Consider the following 23,322-nt stretch of genomic DNA (forward strand, 5'->3'; position numbering starts at 1 on the left):
CACCAGTTTCTTTTTATTTAATAGAGCTGTTTTTCTATAATCTGACATCCCCCAATTAATAATAACCGAGTAAATCATTCTGACCAATAAAAAGAGAGCGAGACTCGACGGCGACAAAGAAATGTCCAATCAGAACCTCCCCCAGGCTACCAATCGGGAGGTGCTTACGTTTGCACCCTAGCTGGCAGGAAATGTTGGGTGTAAAGCGTGCTTCCCGGCGTCTTGCGACCTGTACTGGAGCCGGCCGGGTGCGCTGCTCTCGCCGCGAGCTAAGCGAAGCCAGGAGGACTGATGGGTACCCGGCGGTAATGCCTGAATTAGGTGCTGCTGCAGCACAAAACAGCTAAGTAGGTAAGCCGCTCCAGAGGAGGGAAGGAAGCCTGACGCCCGGGGACGCCTGTCTTGCCCCGTGTAAACCTTTCCCCAAAATTGTGGGTTGAGCACGTCTCAGATCCTCGCCTGGTGGGCGGGACATGGGTGTGTTTTATTACTCACGGGCGATGCTTTTCCGCCCCCCTCCCGGCGCGGGAAGGGCGGTGGTCCAGTCCGCCTGCCCTCGTCACTGTGGGTGATCACATAAAGAGGAGCGCGTGAGGGCCAGCAATGGAATGAGGTCATTGCTTTCAAGGTTCGAACAATAAGCCTAGTCTGGGGACGTTTCATGGCTATGCCGGACTGCAGCTCCGGGGCAGGGGGTGGGATGGGCCTTGCTGGTCCTTGGTGATAGATTTGGAGACGATCTGCTTCCAGGGGCAGGGAAGTGGCCTAAGGTTACTGGCAGTGTGCTGGGCGGGGACAGCTCAACCCTCACCATTAGCAAATTAGTCCCTGGGGGCATATAGTCTAGACTTTGGTGACATCTATTTGTTTCTGCAGAGCAAGAATTGATGGCTTGCATTCCAGTAGATAACACGTTATTCTTTAGTGTTCTGTAGTGAAAAGAACAGGTAAGCTTACTCTGCAAAAGCTTCTCCATCATCCATCCTCTGCTTTCCTAAACCTAATCCTCCAAAACAACACTTTTTTTTTGGTTCTACAATTTATTTATATATATATATATTTTTTTTTTGCAGAAATGTTTGACAAATAATCTACACAACCTTAAACTGTAGTAGGTGCTGTTTTGGGCGGAGTCATTCTCTCATTGCTGATGGTATCAGGTTACCAAGGCTGGTGCTAAATACTGAGGGCAGCAGGGCTGGCTGAACCATTAGGCAAGACTAGATAATTGCCTAAGACAAGAGCTTTTGGGGGAGACATCAAAGAGCAGTTGAAGTCAAAACAAACAATAGATCCTGATAACCACATAAACTCAAATAACCACTAGCATATAAATGACCTACATTTGTATAGGATGTTTGTGTGATTATCATGATTGTTGAATTTAATTATAAAAATCTTGGGGGGGGGGGTAAGGCTGAAGTTTCACCTAGGGTGCCTACCAGCCTTTGATTCTGCCCTGTAGAGCCAATCCAAGGACCCCATGGGATTTGTCTCCATTCCTGTCCTGTCTCCGTGAGTTCTGTCCGTGACCCATCCCTGCAAGCTCTTTATCTGTGTTCAGTCTTGCTTGATGCTGAGGAAGACCAGAAATGGACCTTATAGCCTCAACCAAGAATGTAAAAGCAGATCACTTCCACAGTCGAAGAGCTAAACTGGGAACTGGACGCCCTGGTTCGGCCCTAGCCCACAGAGAAGCTACTCTTGAGTTCCCACTGTGGGCCATGCTGGATCATACGCAGAGTTGCGAACCACCAGGGTCACCAGCTCCGGACTGGCCTAGTCAGCCTTGGTATGCAGGTCTGGTGCGACTGCAAAGAGGCAGGTGTGTCAAGCTGCCGGTTCATCTGGAACTCCTCAGCCAGGGCTTGGTTCCCATAGAGAATCCAGACTGCTTTTGAGCGCACGGCCCTAACTCATAAGGGTTACTCGGAGGTAGTTGTTGTGACTCTCTTTAGAACAAAGAAGCCTTCGATGTTTGTGGCTTACGCTAAAACCTAGAAGGCACCAATTCCAGTGATCCTGGCATTTTTGCAAGTCGGACTTGAAAAAAGCCAAGCAATCGCATCTTTCAAAGTGCAGATGGCAGGCCTCTCATGCTTTTGGGCTCGGGGAGGTAAGCAGTCATTGGCGTCTCATCCAGACGTCATTCAGTTCTTGATGGGGGGTGCACAGATTGCTTCCTCCATTTCATCTGCCTTTCTTATCATGGGACATTAATTTCATTCTGAAGGGCCTGTCTCGGGCTCCATATGAGCCTCTGCAAAATGTGTCCCTTTTGGACCTTATGGTCAAGACAGTATTTCTGGTGGCCATTGTCTTGGCAAGGTGAATCTCAGAATTACAGGCACTCTCCTGCAGAGAATCTTTCCTCAGGTTTAAAGAGTTGGGTATTTTTCTGCAAAAAGTACCTTCCTTTCTTCCAAAGGTGGTCAGGTCTCTGTTTTTCATGGCAATCAAGAGATTAGTTTGCCTGCTTTTCACCCTATGGGTTCAGCAAAACAAGACAGGATTTTGCAGAGGCTGGATGTGTGAAGAGTCTTACTTCACTACTTGGTGAAGACCAATGATTTCTGTCTAGCTGGTCAGCACAAAGATGGTCAGATAATCAAGACATGGCAGGCCTCCAAGACTTTGATAGCCAGATGGATTTGCATGGCAATTTCTTCTTTATATTGCCTGGGGAAAACTGCCACCTACAGTCATGTGAAAAAATTAGGACACCCCATGAAATATTCGGTTCTTTCTTAAAAAATGTTCACATATCAATGTCAAATCTTTTTTTTTTTTAATTTTCTCTAGAAAAGAAAGTGATGTAATTGCAGGTAAACAACCAAAGATTGCCTTGATTTACTCATGAAACAAAAGAGATCTTTTCTGTCCTTTCAATCAGTTCTTAATCCATTGTCCTGCAAACTTTTTGGCCGGCGGCACACTAAAGCCAGTGCCCCTGCCGAAAGGCACTTGGAAGTGCGCGAATATCAACGTGATATCACGCGCATACCTGATGTCATCACATCAATGTCTGAGCATATGCGGAGGCCCATCTGGCTGTGACCCTGAACCTGTTGCTTTGGTGGGGGGTCCTGGAGGAAGAGAGACGCCAGCTTTTTTTGGTTTTTTAGCTTAAGTATATACTTATCTTTTTAACTAGTACAGCGGTAGGACCCGACATGTTTCGCATCCGCTTCGTCAGGGATCCATGCAAGATCTTGCGATTTAAATTTAGAGCGGGGTGGATGTTAGCGGTCTTGCATGGATCCCTGACGAAGCGGATGCGAAACATGTCGGGTCCTACTGCTGTACTAGTTAAAAAGATAAGTACATACTTAAGCTAAAAAACCAAAAAAAGCTAAAAAAAGGTTTATATTGATAAAAGTAGTTAGGACCAGTGAGGAGAATTACACCTGTGAAGCTCCCCGTTTGAAATATGAAACAAATAACGGTTGGAGGAGGGTGTTTCTGAGGTCCTTGAGAAATTTGTATCAATATATGAATGTCTGAAATGAAATGTTAATAATTGGGAGAGTCATACTCTTGGAAATATTACAGAAGTCATTGGTTTAGTTCCAAGATTTAAGACATCAGCCTTGATTTAGTGTGGATTAATCCATAATAGGACATTACCTCCTGTCCCATGACTTCCTAATTTCCTCGGAAGTCTTTCATGATGTACTTTGTCAAATGCCTTTTGAAAACCCAAATGTATAATATCGACCGGCTCACCTTCATCCACATGTTGATTCACCCCTTCAAAGAAATGTAATAGATTGGTGAGGCAAGATTTTCCTTGACTTGAGTCCATGTTGGCCTTGTCTCTTTTATCCATGCTTATGGTTTGTCATTTTGTTTGTTATAATAGTCTCTACAACTTTGCCTGGCTCCGACATCACACTCGCCGGTCTATAATTTCCTGGATCACCTCTGGAACCCTTTTTAACAATTGGCGCTAAGTTGGCCATCCTCCAGTTTTCTGGTACCATGATGGATTTTTAAAATAAATTGTTAACAATAGATCTGCAAATTCATTTTTCAATTGTATCAACACTCTGGTATTTGCTACTGTTCAATTTGTCAAAGTCCCAGAAAACCTGACAGGAATATACCGTTTCGCAGAGCACGTCATCGGGGGCTAGCCATTTTGCTGTGAATCTGGACTCTCTCTTTGCTATCCCCTGATGACGCACTCTGCGAAACAGGGTATACTCCTGTCAGGTTTTCTGGGACTTTGTGTATGGAATGGGTTTGTGAAGACTCGTGTAGAGGAGCCAAGAAGATTCTCTTTAAGCTAAGTACTGTATTTTTCGCTCCATAAGACGCACCAGACTATAAGACGCATCCTAGATTTAGAGTAGGAAAACCAGAAAAAAAACATTCTGAACCAAATTGTGTACTAATATATACCAGGCTCTGCACCCTGTCTCCCTTTCCTTGCTAGGCTGTTCCTTTCACACAATACACACAGCAGACATAAATTATCAAAACTGACACATTTTGATCACTAAATTGAAAATAAAATAATTTTTCCTACTTTTGTTGTCTGGTGATTTCATGAGTTTCCTTCCTTTCTTCACTCAGGCCTATCAATTGCCCCTTTCTATTTCCTCCCTCTCATGTTCCAAGTTCGTGTCCCCCCCACCTCTCACTGCCTTCCAAACTTGGTTCTTTGACCTACCTCCTTCCCATGTCCCGAGTTCGTGCCCCCTCATTGCCTTCCAGCCTTAGTCCTTCATCCTCCCTGCCACGCCGGAAACTGCCTTCCTCCCTCCTGAAGCCTGCCTACCCTCCGCCAATTTCTCCTCCTCTGGCCCCAGTCCACCGTCGCCGCAATTCAAGGAAAGGAAGGGCCAGCGTGTAACGAGTGCACGTCACCGGCCCACAAGCTTCCCGACGTCAGGAGAAGGCTTGTGGGTTGGTGACGTGCAATCGCTGCACGCTGGCCCTTCCCTTCCTGGAGTTGTAGCGCAGTGGCGGTCGGCAGGGAGCAGCGGTGGTGAGCAGGGATTAGGAGCAGCAGCGGCAAGCATGTGGGGAGCAGCGGTAGGGGCGGGCAGCAGTCAGTCCGCATACCCCCAATGAGTGGGACATTGTAAAAAGGTACAAGGTGTGGGTTGGGGTATTTTTTTTTTTAACTTAACTTCGCTTCATAAGGCGCACCGAATTTTCCACCCAATTTTTTGGTGGAAAAAAAGTGTGTCTTATGAAGTGAAAAATACGGTACTTCATTTTGTCCCTTTTATTGTTGCAAGGCTGAGAGAATATTTGTAAGTTTTCCCAGAGTTGGTTTGGCTATGCTGACAACTAGTGTGGAGTTTTTTTGGATTTGTTTGTTTGGTTTTTTTTATGACCAATGATTAAGCTGTGCTTATTTGATTTGGAGCTAATGCTGGTATTATTTAAGCACAGTAATTACTGAGGTCTTTTTCTCCACTATTTCATGTTGACGGCGATTTCCTGGCCGGTCTGGAAGAGTGTTTTTGTTTTTTAATTTAATTGATTTCAACTACTCCAACATTGACCAGATAAATGTTATCAGGGAGTGCTAGGGAAGTAAAATTCCTAGATATCATAAATGATTGGCTATTTTAGATTTTGTTCTTAGTGGAATGCAGGACATAGTATGGGAGGTAACTTTGTGTCTCTTATGTTATGTTATATAATTCAATTGATCAGAATTGTTTGGTTTGGTTTATTTATAACCCTCCTTTCCCAAGGCGGCTCACAATTTAAACATACACAATAAAAAAAATACATATAAAACATAAACGACCAGCGCTTACACAATTGCAAATGCCTTAATGCCCATATTTCATGTTACAGAATAGATGTCTCTTCAATAACTTCTTAAAAGCATTGGCTGCCTTTGTACATTAGAAAGCAATTCCAGGAAAGATGATGGAGGCACTGATTAAGGACATCATCTGTGAACACATCGAAAACAATGAGCAGCTAAAACCGAGTCAGCATGGCTTCTGCAAGGGTAGGTCATGCCTCACAAACTTATTGCACTTCTTCGAGGGGGTAAACAGCCAGGTGGATAAAGGGGAATCTATAGATATCATTTACCTTGACTTCCAAAAAGCCTTCGACAAGGTACCACACGAAAGGCTGCTTAAGAAGATATGGAACCACGGGGTACAAGGGGTGATCCACCGATGGATCAAAAACTGGCTGGCGAACAGGGAACAGAGGGTTGGCGTAAAGGGCCATTACTCAGACTGGAAAGGGGTCACGAGCGGAGTTCCGCAGGGGTCGGTGCTGGGACCGCTCCTGTTCAATATCTACATAAACGACCTAGAGGCGGGAACCAAGTGTGAGGTTATTAAATTTGCAGATGACACCAAACTATACAGCAGGGCTCAAACCAGGGGAGACTGCGAAAATCTCCAAAAGGATCTAACGCAGCTGGAAAAGTGGGCCGAAAAATGGCAAATGAGCTTCAACATAGGGAAATGCAAGGTCATGCACGTGGGGAAAAAGAACCCGATGTTCACATACAGAATGGGGGGAACACCGCTAGGGGTCAGTAACCTGGAGAGAGACCTGGGAGTGATGGTAGACGCAACACTGAAGACATCGGCGCAGTGCGCTACAGCCTCAAAGAAAGCTAACAGAATGTTGGGTATCATTAAGAAGGGTATTACGACCAGGACGAAGGAAGTCATCATGCCGCTGTATCGTGCAATGGTGCGGCCGCATCTGGAGTACTGTGTCCAGTACTGGTCGCCGTACCTCAAGAAGGACATGGCAGTACTTGAGGGAGTACAGAGAAGAGCAACTAAACTGATAAAGGGAATGGAAAATCTCCCATATACCGACAGGTTGAAGCAGTTGGGACTTTTCTCACTGGAAAAGCGGAGACTTAGAGGAGACATGATAGAAACCTTCAAGATCCTGAAGGGCATAGAAAAAGTAGACAGGGACAGATTTTTCAAATTAAGGACCACCACAGGTACAAGGGGGCACTCGGAGAAATTGAAAGGGGACAGGTTTAGAACAAACGCTAGGAAGTTCTTTTTCACTCAGAGGGTGGTGGATACATGGAACGTGCTTCCAGAGGCTGTTATAGACAAGAAAACATTAAATGGTTTCAAAGAAAGTTTGGATAGATTCCTAGAAGAAAAAGGGATTGAAGGGTATAGATAGATATAGACCACTACTCAGGCGATGGGCCTGATGGGCCGCCGCGGGAGCGGACCGCTGGGCAGGATGGACCTATGGTCTGCCTCAGCGGAGGCAACTTCTTATGTTCTTATGTTCTTATTCATAGGGGGCCCCTGCAGGAAAACATGCTTACATGTGAGATATTCGTTCTCTATTTCCTTATGGATGGCAAGGACAAATCACCATGATGGACCTACAGAAGAGGACAGTGTGTGTGTATGCCTTTGAGTTGACTACCAACCCTTGGTGAGGAATCCTCCCTGTGATGTTTCAAGGCAGAGTACAGGAGTGGTTTGCCATTGCCTTCTCCCAAAAAGTGTGTGGCTCCACTATGTTGCTTCTGCCCAACATAGGGCCTTGCAGCCTACAGCACCTGGTATTCTCCAGTGGTCCCCCATTCAGGCCTGACCCTGCTTAGTTTCCAATAGCAAGAGAGGGCCTATCCAGGGCAGCCAGGCCGTAGGTTAAGAGAACAGTAGACAAATATTTCAAAGACTGTCTAGTAGTGCTACCTCAAGGCTTTGTAATGACACTCTAATAACATAGCCAATTTTACAGAAAATGGGCAGGGGCTGTCCTACTGGTGATACAGCCTTATACAGTAATGTCAAAGGTGCCATAATCTCTCTTGAATGAGTGAGTTAGTATAGAAATTACAAGCTGATCTTCTGGTTGTGTCCTTGCAGCTGTTCTCTGCCTGACCCTGAAAGCATGACCCTAACCAAAGGCTCCTTCACCTACTCTAGCGGAGAAGAATATGATGGTGAGTGGAAGGAAGGTGAGTGGTGGTTTGGTCTCTTAAGTTCAACCCCTTTTCTCTGTCCCAAAATGTTTTATGAGAAAATGTTCTGCTAGCACTAGAGCAAACTCTGAGAGAAGCCTATGGTTTCCCTTAACAAAAAAATGGAACACAGTTGTACACAGTCCACTGTGGGAGGGTAGCTGATGGTGACTTGGAAGCCCTGGTGCACAGCTCTGAGGGGCAGATGTGATAAACTGCAGGGTTTTTTTAGCGTGACAAGTCTATTTTTTTTTATTGGAGCTATAGCGAGCCTTTCTCCTCTTTGTGAAATTTATATTTGATGTATTTTCTAGGCAACTTTTTTTTTTTTCTTGATTCTATTTTTTGCTTTACTATCATCGTTTTGTTTTCCTTTTGGAACTGCTACCATTGCTATCTGGAGAACTTGGGTTCACTTCCCCAGCTGGGAATGCTACAGAGGAGAGATCCTTGGTTATTTAATGGTGATACCAAATGCCTTTAGCTTGACAGGAATCTTTTAAGGACTGTTGTTGCAATTGCAGAGCTAAATGGAGCAGGCATCAAACATTCTAGGTTACTGTGCACAAAGGAGGCAACTTCCAACTAAACAGCGTGACCTAAAATGAAAGCATGTAAAGTACTCTGATCTTCTAAATTCCCCCTCCTCTTCCTCCTTGCTTCTACAGGGCCACATGAGGGGAGGGGGGAATCGGGTCAGCCACTGGACCAGCAGAGACATTTTGGGGGAGCAATGGGGGGGGAGAATCAGGTCAACCACCAGGACCATTCTTGGGGTGGGGGGGGAATTGGCCACACCACATCACACCACTGGTCCACCAGGAATGTTTTTTTGGGTTGTTTTTTTCTTATGTTGGTCGGGGCATGGATTGCACTGCACATGTTTTTGCTTTGCTATTAGTTCCTGAGCCAATTGGTGCTCAGGCACCGACAAGAAAGCAAAGGCAGGGGGGCATTACCAACAGCTCGGAGCTGCTGGTAGTTTGATAGGGGTTCTATGCAACCCATTATTCTAGGCCAGGGGTGGGCCACGAGGGCCAGAATCCAGTCAGGTTTTCAGGATTTCCCCCAATGAATATGCATGAGATCTATTTGCATGCACTGCCTCCCACTGTATGCAAATGGATTTCATGCATATTCATTGGGGAAATCCTAAAAACCTGACTGGATTCCGACCCTCGTTGTCCACCCCTGTTCTAGGCATTATACGGAATCTCCTAATGAGCTCTTTAGCATGAGACTTTCGATCACTGCTTCCCTACACGGTAAAGCAGTGGCTGAAAGCCTCTGTGCATTGGCTGCAGAATAAATATTCCATTTAGATTGGATAAAAATAGTCTAAATCAGGGGTGTCAAAGTCCCTCCTCGAGGGCTGCAATCCAGTCAGGTTTTCAGGATTTCCCCAATGAATATGCATGAGATCTATTTGCATGCACAGCTTTCATTGTATGCTAATAGATCTCATGCATATTCATTGGGGAAATCCTGAAAACCTGACTGGATTGCGGCCCTCGAGGAGGGACTTTGACATCCCTGGTCTAAATGAAATACTGCCAGCAGAGGGGGCTTTGTGCATCTGCCCCTAGGTGGCATACAACCAACATTCATAATTCATGAACATGATATATACAATAAAATCATTGCGTAAGCATATTGCAAATATAACATTATTGTCTAGATATAATACAACTTTCATATCAAGATATAATACATTACATTACATTAGTGATTTCTATTCCGCCATTACCTTGCGGTTCAAGACGGATTACATTCAAACTAAAAACAAGAATTACATTCAAATTAAAAGGAATAGAATAAGCGATGACATAGAATTTTTTAAGGTAATAAACATTGGATAAAGAGTTACCAAAGGGAAGTGGAGGTCTTTAGGAGATAAGAATAGGGTGAAATTATGGGTTTTAGGTAACGTTTGATAGATAAAAGAGTATTAGAGAGATCGAAGGGTAAATAGAGTGTTAGATATTTGGTTGGGATTGGTTGTGCTGGATAGGTTTTATGTGTTTTTTGAAGAGTATGGTTTTAATATCTCTCCTGAAGGCTTTGTAGTCTGAAGTCGAAGATAACAGAGTAGTGAATTGTCTGTCCAGTTTAGCTGCTTTGGAGGCTATTAGGTTGTCATAAAGTTTTTTTTCGTTTGACATCTTTGGATGATGGGTGAGAGAAAAGTGAGTGGGATCTTCTGTGTCTGATTGAGGAGGATTGATTTAGTCGGCTATTCCAGTAGGTTGGGCCCTCCATTGAGAGCCTTGTAAAGTAAGCAGTAGAATTTGAAGTGTAGTCTCGCTTCTATTGGAAGCCAGTGCAAGTCATGGTATGCCTCTGTGATATGGTCATATTTTTTTAGGAAATAGACAAGTCTCAGGGCTGTATTCTGTATTGTCTGCAATTGCTTCATCATGGTCGTGGGACAAGGTAGGTATAGTATGTTGCAGTAGTCTATCATCCCAATGATAAGAGATTGTACCAATAGTAGGAATTGCTTCTTTTCAAACTTTCATATCAACATCTAAACAAAGGCATTCTATTTTTTTTTAAGTAATTGATTGGTTGTTGTAAATTCTGAAGCAAACTGTTTCATAATTTTGGGCCAGTAACCGTAAAAATAAAATCTATTTTCCTCCAATCTGACATGCTTGAAAATCAAGGAGACATCCATGGATCTTAGATTTTGGGGTTGTTCTGTAGATTCTCAGGGTAGCAGTAAGACACAAAAGAAACACATCATAATGCTTTAAAAACCAACATAACAATTTTAAAATGTATCCTCCACAACACTGGAAGCTGATGGAATTGCCTTAAAATTGAAATATGTTCCTGATGAGAAACTCCTGAAATCATTCTAGCTCTGCAGTTAAGGGCTTCTTGAGAAGCTCTAATCGAACACAGGCATAGGATGAAGGTGAAAGGGAATAAATTCAGAAATAACCTCAGAAATACTTTTTTACAGAATAGATAGTGAATGCGTGGCATGGCCTCCTGGTGAAGGTGATAGAGATGAAAAATGTATCTCGGTTCAAGAAAGTTTGGGATAAGTACATTGGATCTCTAAGGGAGAGGAAGGGATAGTAGATGGCATGGATGGGCAGACTAGATAGGCTATATGGTCTTTCTCTGTTTCTATGTCTCTGGGATATTCAAATTTCTCTGTCTTCATCTGCTAGCAGGGTTCGCAGCCCATTAATGTAGGCTGGTCTAGCAGGACTTAAGGAACGATAATTCACAGGTAATCATTTTCGCCATAGGTTGCCTCCAATATTTATCCGATGGTCTTTATCATATTACAAGGAAATGACTGGGATCTTTGACATATTTTTGTTGTTTTATTTTTTTACATGATCTTTCTTTCTATCTTCAGGTCGCAGACATGGCATGGGCCAACTAACATTTGCAGATGGGAGCATCTACTTGGGCCAGTTTGAGAATGGACTATTCAGTGGCTGTGGAGTGTTGACTTTCCCAGATGGCTCAAGGTTGGTATTTTCTGAATGCAGCGCTTTGGACCTGCATCTTAGCAGTTTGTTTTATGAAATCTGCATGAGGGAATATGTATTATGCAGTTGTTGCATCCTCACACTGCTGGTGTGTGCGATGCTGTAACGGGACATAGGTAGGGTTGCCAGATTTCCTCTCTTAAAAAAAAAAAAGAGAACATGTGGCCTGCCCCATTCCACCCTCAGCCGAACTCCTGACTCCTTCCCTGAGGTCTGTGGACATTGATGTGATGACGTCACGTGCACGCTTATATAATGTCATTAAGTCAATGTCCACGCATGCACAGAAGGCCTCCAGACGCGGACCTGAGCTTGGGGACTTCCAAAACCCAGAAAAACTGCCAAGTTTTGGAAATCCCTCCGGCCACCTGGACAGTCCTCTTACAAAGACATGTCCAGGTTTTCCTGGACATCTGGTAACCCTTGACATAGGTAAACAAGGAAATGGATTTTCTGCCCAGGTTTAAATGGACGGTTCTCAGGAAGCATAGTCTGTTTTGTTCTAATTTTTTTAAATTTAGGGGGAGGTTTTCATCCTTCTTATCGATTTGTGTCCTTTCTATTTTTAACCACTAGAACTGAACGTTTCCATGGCTGATTTTATAAAGGCTTTTTGCATGTAAACATTATTGTATGCTCCGTAAAGGAAGTAGTGGGTGCTTGTATGCATGGTATGTGACCAATAGGCATGTATTTATATGTCATCCCGTTGTAGGTGCAGCCAGGGGAGGAGTGTTTTGCCGGGTACTTGTGAACTGAATTGGCACTGTGGAAACATGATACTGGATTAGATGGACCATTGGTTTGACCCAGTATGGCTATTCTTATGTACAGAGAGTTGGTACACTTGTAGGTTATCAAATAGACACTTACACACGCACTTTAGCTGCATACATTCAAACTAATTTTATAATACAAAAGCATCAATGTGTCTTATAAAGCTATTCTTATAACAGGTGCCATCTATGTTTTTTTGGCTGAGTGAGTTTACTGCTCTTTCTTTCAGCTCTCTTGGAGCCAGAGCCAGGATAGAAACTGCTTTCCATGAGCCTTCATTCACATTACCCAGGCATCCCCCCCCTTTATATTTTTTGTATCCTTCTCCCACAGACACTCAGTTGGCCTGATCCACCCCATCCAAAAGCTGGCAGCAGTGAGCATCTAGGTATAACTCGTGTAATAACTACAACCCTTTGGGACTGTGAAAACTGCTGCCACATCTTATCAGCCTAGGGAATGGAAGTCTGTACCCGGAAATGGAATTCCCGCATGGAGCACACTTACCATTTAAACCCAGCTGATATTGCTTTTATGGGGGGGGGGGGGGGGGGTGTCACTTTTTCATAAAGATTCTTATGCTGCATCTCATCTTAAGATCCAAATTGGAGAAAGATAATTTTATTTTCATTCTATAGCGTCCTTCCAGACCAGCACAGATGAATGGGTTTACGCACCTCTACCAGCAAGTGGAGACTGAGAACAAATGACTTCAGTGATAAGTATAAGTGGGCTGTGCAATCCCCCCCTCCATGCCTTAAAGTCAATCTGCTTACTCTTCAGCAAGCAGAAGTGGTAAATCTGTGCAGTCCCTGTGTTGGCCTGGTTTAAAAAAAAAAAAAAGACTTAGGATTCTGTCTTGGTGCTAATTTTAATTATTGTCTGGACTTATGCAGGGGTCCACAGGGGGGGGTCTCCTTTGGCCTTAGGAGTGCTGTACTTGGGTGGCTGAGTCCTTCTCCCCATTCCCCCACCTCCCCAATTCCGTAAAGGTGCCTCAGCTGCTTGCCTTTTTCCTTAATGCTCTGATAGCAATTTAGTCTGTGGGGTCTGCCCTTTTTTTTTTTTTTTCTCTGGTTGGGAAAAAAATAAAATACATTTAAAGGACGCCTTTAGGTGGCTGCTGTTTCAGTCCTTGTGTTAAGAAAGCCAAATGGTCTTTCCTTTGGGTCATTTGAGCCAGTTCTCTCTAGCAGTTGTTTTGCTTTTGTTTTGCTTCTGAGATGAGCAGTGAGTGGTTCCAATGGTGTTCAGTCTGCTCCTATTGAGAAGTGGAGGAATTCATTGTCTGCAAATTTAGTGCATTGCCGGAAGCAGTCAGGGGGTTAGAATCCTTTGTGGTTCTGGTGGAAGTTTCCTCCAACTTCAGGGATTCCCTTACCATAGAGGGTTCCTGTTCTACCACAGCTACTGTAAATGAGGGAATCCCTTTCTGCTGGGGTTGCAGGTGGCTGCAGGGATTCTCTTAATGCTGCAGTAGCAGGGCAGTCCGAAATGGCAGTGGTTTCTTCTTTCTGCTTTGGTGGGAATGGACCCCCATTTTGGCAACAGCTTCTGGTGCTTCAGAATTGGATCGGGGCCTTTGGCTAGAGCAAACTTCAGCTCAAGTCTAAACTTCTCTTCCAGATGCGAGTCCCTCTGTGGGGGTTTCCCCCAGATTTTGTTTTGATTATGTACAAAGCCTTTTGCATGAAGGCAGTAGATTCTCCTAGTTCGGGGAGGCCATTGGTGGCACCATCTACTGCTCTAGCCTCTCAGACTCCTCCACCTCTTAAGCGACAGCATTTGTTCTGGGAGTAGGATGAAAGATGTTGAGTCTGGAGAGGATCAGGAATACTCTGAGGATATCACTCTGGGATAGTCGGGAGCGCTCGAAGGTTGGATGGCAGACCCATCGATTGGGAGGGGGAGAATCCTCAGTGATCTGTATTTTTCACAATGAGGAGTTCTAGGTCTGCCCACTCTACTGACCCACCCCCAAGTCTACTTTCCTAGAGATCCCACTCCTAATGACCGATCTCCTTAACTTAACCCTCTAAGGGATCCCACATGGGCATCCCATTTGCTCTTAAAATCTAGCATGCTGTTGGCCTCGGTTACCTGCACCGGGAGCTCATTCCAAGGATCAACCACTCTCTCGGTGAAGAAATACTTCCTGGTGTCGCCATGAAATTTCCCGCCCCTGAGTTTGAGCGGATGCCCTCTTGTGGCCGAGGGTCCCTTGAGAAAGAGAATGTCCTCTTCGATCTCGACACGGCTGGTGATATATTTAAACATCTCGATCATGTCTCCTCTCTCCCTACGTTCTACGAGAGAGTAGAGCCGCAAATTTTTCAGCCTCTCTTTGTACGAGAGGTCCTTGAGCCCAGAGACCATCCTGGTGGCCATCCGTTGAACTGTCTCCACTCTCAGCACATCTTTCCGGTAATGTGGCCTCCAGAATTGCACACAGTATTCCAAATGTGGTCTCACCATTGTTCTGTACCATGGCATTATGACTTCAGGCTTCCTGCTGACGAAACTTCTGCGGATGCAACCTAACATCTGTCTTGCCTTAGCTGAAGCCTTCTCCACTTGATCGGCAGTTTCCATGTCTGCACTGATGATCACTTCCAAGTCTTGTTCTGTTGAAGTCCTAGCCAAGGTCTCACCATTCAAGGTGTAAGTTCTGCACGGGTTTCTGCTGCCGAGGTGCATGACCTTGCATTTCTTAGCGTTGAAGACCAGCTGCCAGGTCAAGGACCAATTCTCCAACAAATGCAGGTCCTGTGTCATACTATCGGACTGATTGCTGTTGCTCACTATATTACATAGTTTGGTGTCATCAGCGAATAATGTTGTTTTACCTTGAAGCCCCTGGGTTAGGTCCCCTATGAATATGTTGAAAAGGAGCGGGCCCAAGACTGAACCCTGTGGTACTCTACTGGTCACCTCCGATGTTTTAGAGAGGGTACCGTTAACTACCACCCTCTGAAGTCTACCACTCAACCAGTCATTGACCCTCTGAAGTCTACCACTCAACCAGTCAATGTTTCTCCTAACCCCATCGATTTCATCTTGCTCAACAGCCTACGATGTGGGACACTATCAAAAGCTTTACTGAAGTCCTGTCGTATGAAGACCTTGCAGTCAATTGGTCGCGCAGAAGGTAGCCGTGTTGATGGAGTGGGCAGAAGCCCACCTTCAGGACCTTTTGACAGCTCATATCTTTGGAGTGGAAAACGTTCAGGCTGATTATCTCAGTCATGTTCTGGACCCAAGAGAGTGGAGTCTAGGGGCCGAGGCCTTCGATCTAATTGTTCAGACGTGGGGGTCTTCCAATAATGGATCTGATGGCCACTTTTCACAATACCAAGGTCCCACGGTTTTCAGTTGTCTCAGAGAGTGCTGGGCGGAAGTGTTTGGATGCAGTGGTCCAGCCTTAGCCAATGGATGGGCTACTGTACATTTTTCCACCTTGGCCTCTAATCTGAAGGGTTCTTCATATCAGCTGCTACAATGGCCTAATAGTGTTGGTGGTGCCAGATTGGCCCCGTCGGCTGTGGTATGAGGACCTGGTTCATCTTTGAGTGGCGGACCTTCTACGTCTTCCTGTCTTCATTTCTCTCTTGTCTCAGGGGCCCATTCATCTGTTCAATCTGGCTCCATTCTGACTTGGCTCTTGAGAGGGCACGGTTGACCAGAAGAGGCTTCTCTGGCTGAGTGATTTTGACTATTATGAGCTCTAAGAAATTGTTCACGTCTTGCGCTTGTGTTCGAGGACTTGTGTGTCTCGCGCTCTGTCGCTCCCCTTCAGACGTCTTTGCTGCAGATTTTGGATTTCCTACAGCATGGTTTAGAAAGGGGCCTCACCTGGGGTACAGGCAGCGGCCTTGGAAGCTTTCAGGGAAGTGTTTCAGGGGAGGCACCTTAATAATTCACCCGGATGTGATTCGTTTTCTATGGGCAGTGCATCTTCTGCGTCCTCCTGTGTGTTCACCAGTGCCCTCCTGGAATCTTAATTTGTTCTTATTAGTCTTTGTTGAGCCTTTGGGAGCCTGTTCTCTAAGAGATCTCTGCTTGAAGACTGTCTTTTTAGTGGCTATCACGTAGGCGCAGCATGTATTGAAGTTGCAGGCCTTTTCTTGACAGGCTCCCTTTCTTGAGTTTTCTAAGGAGCTTGTATTCCTGCTTTTAGTCCCCTCTTTTCTGCCTAAGGTTGTCACACCCTTTCATGTCAATCAGGCAGTATCCCTATCAGTGCTGAGGGATAGGAATGGCTCTTCAGACCAGAGGCAGTTGCATAAATTAGATGTCAGGTGGGTGTTGCATGCTTACATCTAGTGGACTCAGGAGTTCCGTCATTCTGATCATCTGTTCATTCTCTTGAGTGGCCTCTGGAGAGGGGAGGCGGCTTCCAAGGTCATCATCACTAACTGGAAGGAGGCTATTGCATCCACATATCTGTTAAAGAAGATGGTCCTTGCTTTCCTCAAATCTCACTCGACAAGGAGGCAAGGATCCTCCTAGGCAGAATGAGTGATGGTGTGCCCAGTGGATATTTGTAAGGCAGCGGTTTGGTTGTCTCTGTATTCTTTTGTGCAACATCCTTTGGTGCACAGGTTCTTCAGTCTGCACTTCAGGGGGTCCCACCTGTAATAGTCACTGCTTTGGTTTTTCCCATTTGTCTGTGCCAATTTGAAGGGACATTATAGGAGAAATTGGGGCTTACCTGCTTATTTTATTTCTTTAGTACACATGTGTTAAATACAAGGCCTGCGGGCCAAATCTGGCTCGCCTGGCCATTTTATATGGTTCCTGAACTGCCCCCTTTCACAGCCCAGCATGTCCGACCTCCTACGCCGGTCCGATGTTGCTGTCACGCTGGAAAGTCTGCCGGCTTCGGCAGTGTTGTCTGTGGCTCTCCCTCCTGCCTTCAGTCCACCCGGGCAGAAACAGGAAGTTGCGCGTCATTGGAGACAGACGCGGCAGGTGAAAAGCAGGAGGGGGAGCTATGTACCCCACTGCCGACTCACTTAGGCCGGCAGACTCCTCAGCTTGGTGGCGACATCGGACCAGCGCTGGAGGGAAAGGCAAGCAGCGCTGTGAGAAGAGAGGGACTGCCACTAGAGGGAAAGGCAAGCTGGGCTGCGAGGAGAGAGAGACTGGTGCTGGAGGGAAAGGCATGCTGGGCTGTGAAAAGAGTGAGATGAAGGGAGAGAGGTTAGACCTGGGGTAGTGTGGAGGAAGAGGGAAAAAGATACTTGAAGGGAGAACCGTTGGGAAGAGAAAAGGGAGAAATGGTGGACCTGGGGGGAGGGAGGGAGGGAGGCATTCAGACAGGGGACTGCTCAGTCATTTGTTCTGTCTCCACCTGCTGGTACAGGTGCATAAACCCATTCGTCTGAGTTGGTCTGGAGGAACTAAAAGAAAATTAACAGGTAATTCCTAATTTCTTCCTGCATCTTTTTACAAAAAATGCAGATTGTAGCTGCTTACCATTCTGTGGTTTTGATTCTATGCATCTGGTTGAGTTGGCATTCTCCACCTTGACACAATATGGTTATCTGACTGGTATTATCTTAATGAATGTTTTTTTGGTATCCTATTGAGTGATTCTGAAAGACAGTTCTGGATTTGAGGAAGGAGTAAGGCAAGGAGACTTCACCTGAATGTGTCTTTACCCAAATACAGTGGTATTGGATTTCTTTTCTCCAAACCTTGGGGTAAGGTGGGATGGGTGTCTATTTCCTCAATTTCATGGAGCTTTTGTCTGCAGGTACGAAGGGGAGTTTGTCCAGGGAAAGTTCCAGGGTGCTGGAGTCTTCACCCGCTATGACAACATGAAATTTGAGGGGGAGTTCAAAAATGGTCGGGTAGAAGGCTATGGTAAGCTTGGTTTATTTTCTGAATATTCTGTTTTATAGATATGAATCTAGTTTTATCTCAGGAGGTTAAAGAACATTTCTCTTTTTCATAGTGTTTCTTGTCTAGATTTAGGCAAATTTGTTCTTTTAAATTTAAAGTTGTAGCAACATCTTGGTCCTTCTCGTGGCTAAATGGAGCATTAGACAGGAATTTCAGTCTCGTTGAAAGTTCTGACCCCAAACTGAATGCCTGATCTTTCATTCTGAACCCTAGTGCAGGGATAGGGGAACTCTGGTCCTTGAGAGCCATATTCCAGTCGGGTTTTCAGGATTTCCCCAATGAATATGCATGAGATCTATTTGCATGCACTGCTTTCAATGCATATTCATTGGGGAAATCCTGAAAACCTGACTGGAATCTACCCCTGCCCTAGTGCTTTCCTTCTCTTCTCTCGCCCACTATCCCTTTTCCTAACCTCAGTAGTAGGACAATGATTTTCATCTGCTGTCAGCCCACACTTGTATAATTTTTTTTTTCCTTTCCTCAAGAGATTTTGCCTCTTGAGCAGCTGCTCCTATTGCCTTCTAATATGACCCTGGCTAAATATTTCTACACAGCACATAGACTGAAGTGCCTGCCTTTCCAATATATATATATATATTTTTTTTTTTTTTTTTTTTCATTTGGTTGGACTTTAAATTCAACCCTGATCACCTGATTCTCTTACAAAATACATAAACTTATTCTCACTGAATTCCCATATACCCCAGTTTGATGTTTTCAATTTGGGACAGGGTTTCCGCTGAGACTGAAATTCCTGTCTAATGCTCCGTTTAGCCACAGGAAGGATCAAAATGTTGCTACACCTTTTAAAATAAAAGCAACAAATTTGTCTTAATCTAGTCAGGAGACACTCCAATTTTATGTTTTCTTTTAATATACTCTTGTGTGCTATAGGGAAACTGCCTTTATATTAAACTGTTCCAAGAGAAGCAAGTGGGGAAATCATGCAGAGCATGACTTATGGAATTCTTTGCAAACTCTGTATGTGTGTCCCCCTGCAAGGAGGGGGGAGAGCAGTGTAGGTGAAGGGGTAGTCGTGTGGGGATGGGATAATTGCAGGGACAAATTTTGAGAGGGAGGAAACGGTGTTTCAAAGGGAGGAATTCCTAACTGCTGTGTCTCTCGGTATTCTAAAGTTAAATGCTGTAGAAATGAGAGGTGTTTTTCCCATAGAAAGAAACTGGGCTGGGGTGGTAGAGCTATTTTTACTGGAATCCACAGACTGATTTGGCCTATTTTCAAACTCTTCGATGTCTTAATTTTTTTCCTCTCTACCAAATTTGATCCCACTACATTAAAATTTTCTGAGTTAATTTGCACCTTTGACAGGCACACCGGTTTTATTCAGCTTCTGTTACATTGGAAAGAATAACAAAAAACATGATCGGATATTACAAAGAAGCTGTGTGTGTGTATACTTGGAAGAAGGAAGGAATGGGAGCATATTGTAGAAACTTTCAAAATGACTGTCAGGCTTCAGTGAGGTGGGGGTAAGGTAGGACAGTTGGGGGGTTTTTTTATGGAGGGGAAAATTCAAGTTGGACAGTAGAGAATGACACGGTGACAAAATTCATCACCGTTCCCGTCCCCGCGGATAACCGCGAGAAATAATCCCATGTCATTTTTTAGTGTCTATTTCAGCCTCAGTCCTTCTACACCAGCATTCTTCAAAGCAAAGCTTGAGGGTCAGTGGTTGTGGCCATTCATATTCTGATTCTTATGTGAGCCAAGGATAATGAAGCCATTGTGATATCACTGATGTGATTGGCTCTTAGGCACTGGTGGAATGAGGCATTATGACATCACAATATCTGCTCTGGATACCAGAGACTGTCATTCTGTAGTGTTTGTTTCAACCTCGGTCCTTCTACACCAGCATTCTTCAAAGCAAAGCTTGAGGGTCTCAGTGGTTGTGGCCATTCATACTCTGATTCTTATGTGAGCCAAGGATAATGAAGCCATTGTGACATCACTGATGTGATTGGCTCTTAGGCACTGGTGGAATGAGGCATTATGACATCACAATATCTGCTTTGGATACCAGAGACTGTCATTCTGTAGTGTCTATCTCAACTTCAATCCTTCTACACCAGCATTCTTCAAAGCAAAGCTTGCGGGTCAGTGGTTGTGGCCATTCATACTCCGATTCTTCCCTCTCTCCTTAAAGAATGACATGAAGATGGTTTCCCGCGGGGACGTGGACGAGGACGGTGATGAATTTTGTCACCGTGTCATTCTCTATTGGATAGCATGAGATGAACTTGTAGGGAGGGAAGTGTATATTTAAACATATTTGACTGGGGTAATGGTTGGTGTCTCACTTGGCCTACCAGCAGAGGTAGGGTTACCAGATAGGTGCGTGGGCCTTGTAATGTCTGCTTTAGGGTTTCCAGATGTCTGGTTTCCTTGGACAAAAACAGCAAGAGCTGCCCAGATTCCCTACATAGTCCTCAAAAAGAGGACATGTCCAAGTTTCCCCAGACATCTGGTAACCCTAAGCAGAGGGAGGAGCAATCGATCATCAGAGAATTTGGAAATGCCGGGGACAGTCACAGCACAGTGGTTAGGGAAGATGGGGAAGGGTTACAGGTATAAATTTTCAAAGGGACATGCTGAAGGCAGGTCTGGAGACCTGGTGCTGGGAAGTTGAAGTTGGGTGAAGAATATGGAGTGTGGGGGGAGGGGTAGTAAAGGTTGTACTGTTGGTTTGGGTAGTTAACTTTTATATTCTTTGGAAAATAAGAGCCTCAAATAATCTGTGGGGCAGTTGGTCTTAATCTTTACTCTTCTTTTACATGAGTTTTTGTGACCATATAGTTCACATTTTTATTTTTTTTTTTAGATAACGTTGCTTGTATTTACTAAGTAATAGTTACCTATTCTCACACAAAAGAAACTCAAATATCAAAAGTCCAAGGTTATGAGTTAAAAAAAGAAAGAAAGAAAAGTAGTAGTCTGTCTTTTTATTGACTATATTTTAAGGGCCGCTTTTTAAAGGGATTCTCCAAGGGTAAGCATGCGTTGACCTACAAAGAAAGCCCTTTTTGAATGTTGCTCCTGACTGTCCCAGGCTTTTTACTTTTGCCACGTCTTCCTTTTTATATTTTGCATATGCAAAGTGTACAGGGTAGAGGCTTCACACTGGTACTTGTTTGGTAAAAAGGTTTTTAAATATACTTTGGTTGTCATAATAAATTTTGCCTACATCGTTGTACATTTCTGCAGTTTTGGTTTGTTTGTTTGTTCCTGGTTGGTTTTCTCACTGCAGACTAGGTTGGACCCTTCTTTTCCTTTTGGTTCTGTTGCTTCACACTGGTACTGGCATAATTTTCTAAAGGGAATTCTGCAGGGAGCCCACAAGTACTGCAGACTGACTTGTTTGATCACAGTCACAAGTAGACCTCTGCCATCATGCATAGTGTTTCCTATGAAAGTGATGTGCATTCAACATCCATGTGCGTTTCAACCCTATTTAATGGGTTGTTGGTTTGTTTGTTTTTTTTTACTGTGCTCTAATTATGAGCACATCACCCATTGCAGATTTGTGCAAAACCTGGCCTATTTTTCTGTCCCAGGTCATGCTTATCCTGTCACTTCTGTAATCTCTTTTAGGGCTGTTGACCTTTCCAGATGGCTCTCATGGGATCCCGAGGAACGAAGGTCTGTTTGAAAACAACAAATTGCTGAAGAGAGAGAAGTGTCAAGCGACAATCCAGCAGGCACTAAGTGCATCCAAGTCTGCCTACAATCTTATGATGTGATCGCCACCCTTGGCCATTTAATGTTTAACAGAATGACCCCCCACTGTTTGTAATGTAAATGTCCTTCCTGCCCTATTCGCACGTTCACTTATAATTCAGTACTGCTTGCTGGTTTAAGCAGTGCAATAAGATGCCTTTATTGCTCAGCCCATGTACCATTTTGGTGGTTTATCCCTGACCAGCAAACAGGTACAGGCTTCTTCCAGTTCTTGTTCATACACCATGCTGTAGCTTCTCCCTCTGCCAGCGGAGAAGCTGTGTTGCAGCTTGCCTTCAAAAAAAAAAACAAAAACAAAACCCATTCATTTGTAACATACTTGAAAATCTAATAACATCAAATATATCTATTAATAGATAGGACATTTAGCTGTGACTTTATAACCTATGAATTTGTTAGGAATTTAAAATGTATTGAGAAAGGTTTTATGGCCTTTTTTTTTTCTTGGAGTGTTTTGAATGGTCTGCCTAGCAGATATCTTGTTTCTTAGTGTTCTACTTTGATATGTTACCACCTGTGCTATTTAAACTCAGATGCCCTCAAGGGTTATGAATAAACAAACTGCTTTGGGCCTCACCCACTGGGATATTTCTCTTGTTCGGGAGTGGGGAAGTTGACAGGAAGTGCTTGATTTTGCCCATTTACTACACTTAAAAACTCTCAAAATCTGTGTAAATGTGTGTCCATTTCTCTGCATGTTTCTGTCTTTAGCTAGCAGAAGATCTCTACGAAAGCTCTGTGTGAAAGAGTTAATAGTAACAGTCTTTCTCAAGCTGGTCCTGGAGTACTCCACTACCTGCACTCTAACTCATAAATATTCCGTATGAGTAGTCTGAAAACCAGTGGGAGGTCTCCAGGGCTGGCTTGAGAAATACCGCTTTAGGTGACAAGACACAAGCTTTTTTTTTTTCAATTAGCATTTTTTAAAAAACAATTTATTCAAGAAACAAAGCAAAGAGCAATACAACCGCTCCATCATTTTCATTTAGAAGTCTACATCAAAACCTAACACATACAACAGGTTAAACAATCAGAGTCCAGGTTTGGGATCTTATAACCCAAACTCGGCCAAATAAAACTACCCTACTGAAATTCCTCCTCCCTCAAACCCCCCCATCTGACCTCAAGTAACAGGCAATAAGGGTACTGCTGGCTTCTGCAGTCTGTTTACTATTTAATCTTGATAGTAGGGGGTAGAGTGTCTAAGAAGACCAAAGTGACAGAAAAATCTTACTCCAGTGCATGGAAAACTGGGCTGACATAGCTTTCCATATCATTAAGCACCCTTCCCTACAAGTGTTGTACAAATTTAATTGTTTTGTATCTTGGTGTGGGAATTGTAGGCGGGGGAAGGGGGATTTTCACATTGTATTTGCTATGTGTCATCGTTGGTAGATTTCTGAAACTAATAAACATATT

General features: G+C 44.2%; 1 protein-coding gene across 5 annotated transcripts; it reads left to right on the forward strand.

Annotated features, from left to right (window-relative positions):
* Nucleotides 1–153: 153 nt before the first annotated feature.
* Nucleotides 154–22,479, forward strand: MORN4 (MORN repeat containing 4). Of its 5 annotated transcripts, none has more exons than XM_033942938.1 (5): nt 154–351; nt 7,851–7,927; nt 11,322–11,436; nt 17,993–18,102; nt 21,757–22,479. In XM_033942938.1, the coding sequence occupies exons 2-5, from the start codon at nt 7,876–7,878 to the stop codon at nt 21,903–21,905; spliced, it is 426 nt and encodes a 141-aa protein (XP_033798829.1). In that variant the 5' UTR covers nt 154–351; nt 7,851–7,875; the 3' UTR covers nt 21,906–22,479. The 5 variants fall into 5 exon arrangements, with proteins under 5 accessions (XP_033798829.1, XP_033798828.1, XP_033798827.1 ...); XM_033942937.1 differs by having other exon boundaries at nt 157–351; nt 7,851–7,942; XM_033942936.1 differs by lacking the exon at nt 154–351 and adding an exon at nt 484–628.
* Nucleotides 22,480–23,322: the final 843 nt, after the last annotated feature.

The sequence above is a fragment of the Geotrypetes seraphini genome, chromosome 4, assembly GCF_902459505.1.
Source record: "Geotrypetes seraphini chromosome 4, aGeoSer1.1, whole genome shotgun sequence".
NCBI lineage: Eukaryota > Metazoa > Chordata > Amphibia > Gymnophiona > Dermophiidae > Geotrypetes > Geotrypetes seraphini.

Coding starts and splice junctions, on each gene's coding strand:
- MORN4 (XM_033942934.1), top strand. CDS start 609: ATGAGGTCATTGCTTTCAAG. Junction 629..7,850: donor ATGAGGTCATTGCTTTCAAG/GTTCGAACAATA, acceptor GTGTCCTTGCAG/CTGTTCTCTGCCTGACCCTG. Junction 18,103..21,756: donor TGGTCGGGTAGAAGGCTATG/GTAAGCTTGGTT, acceptor AATCTCTTTTAG/GGCTGTTGACCTTTCCAGAT.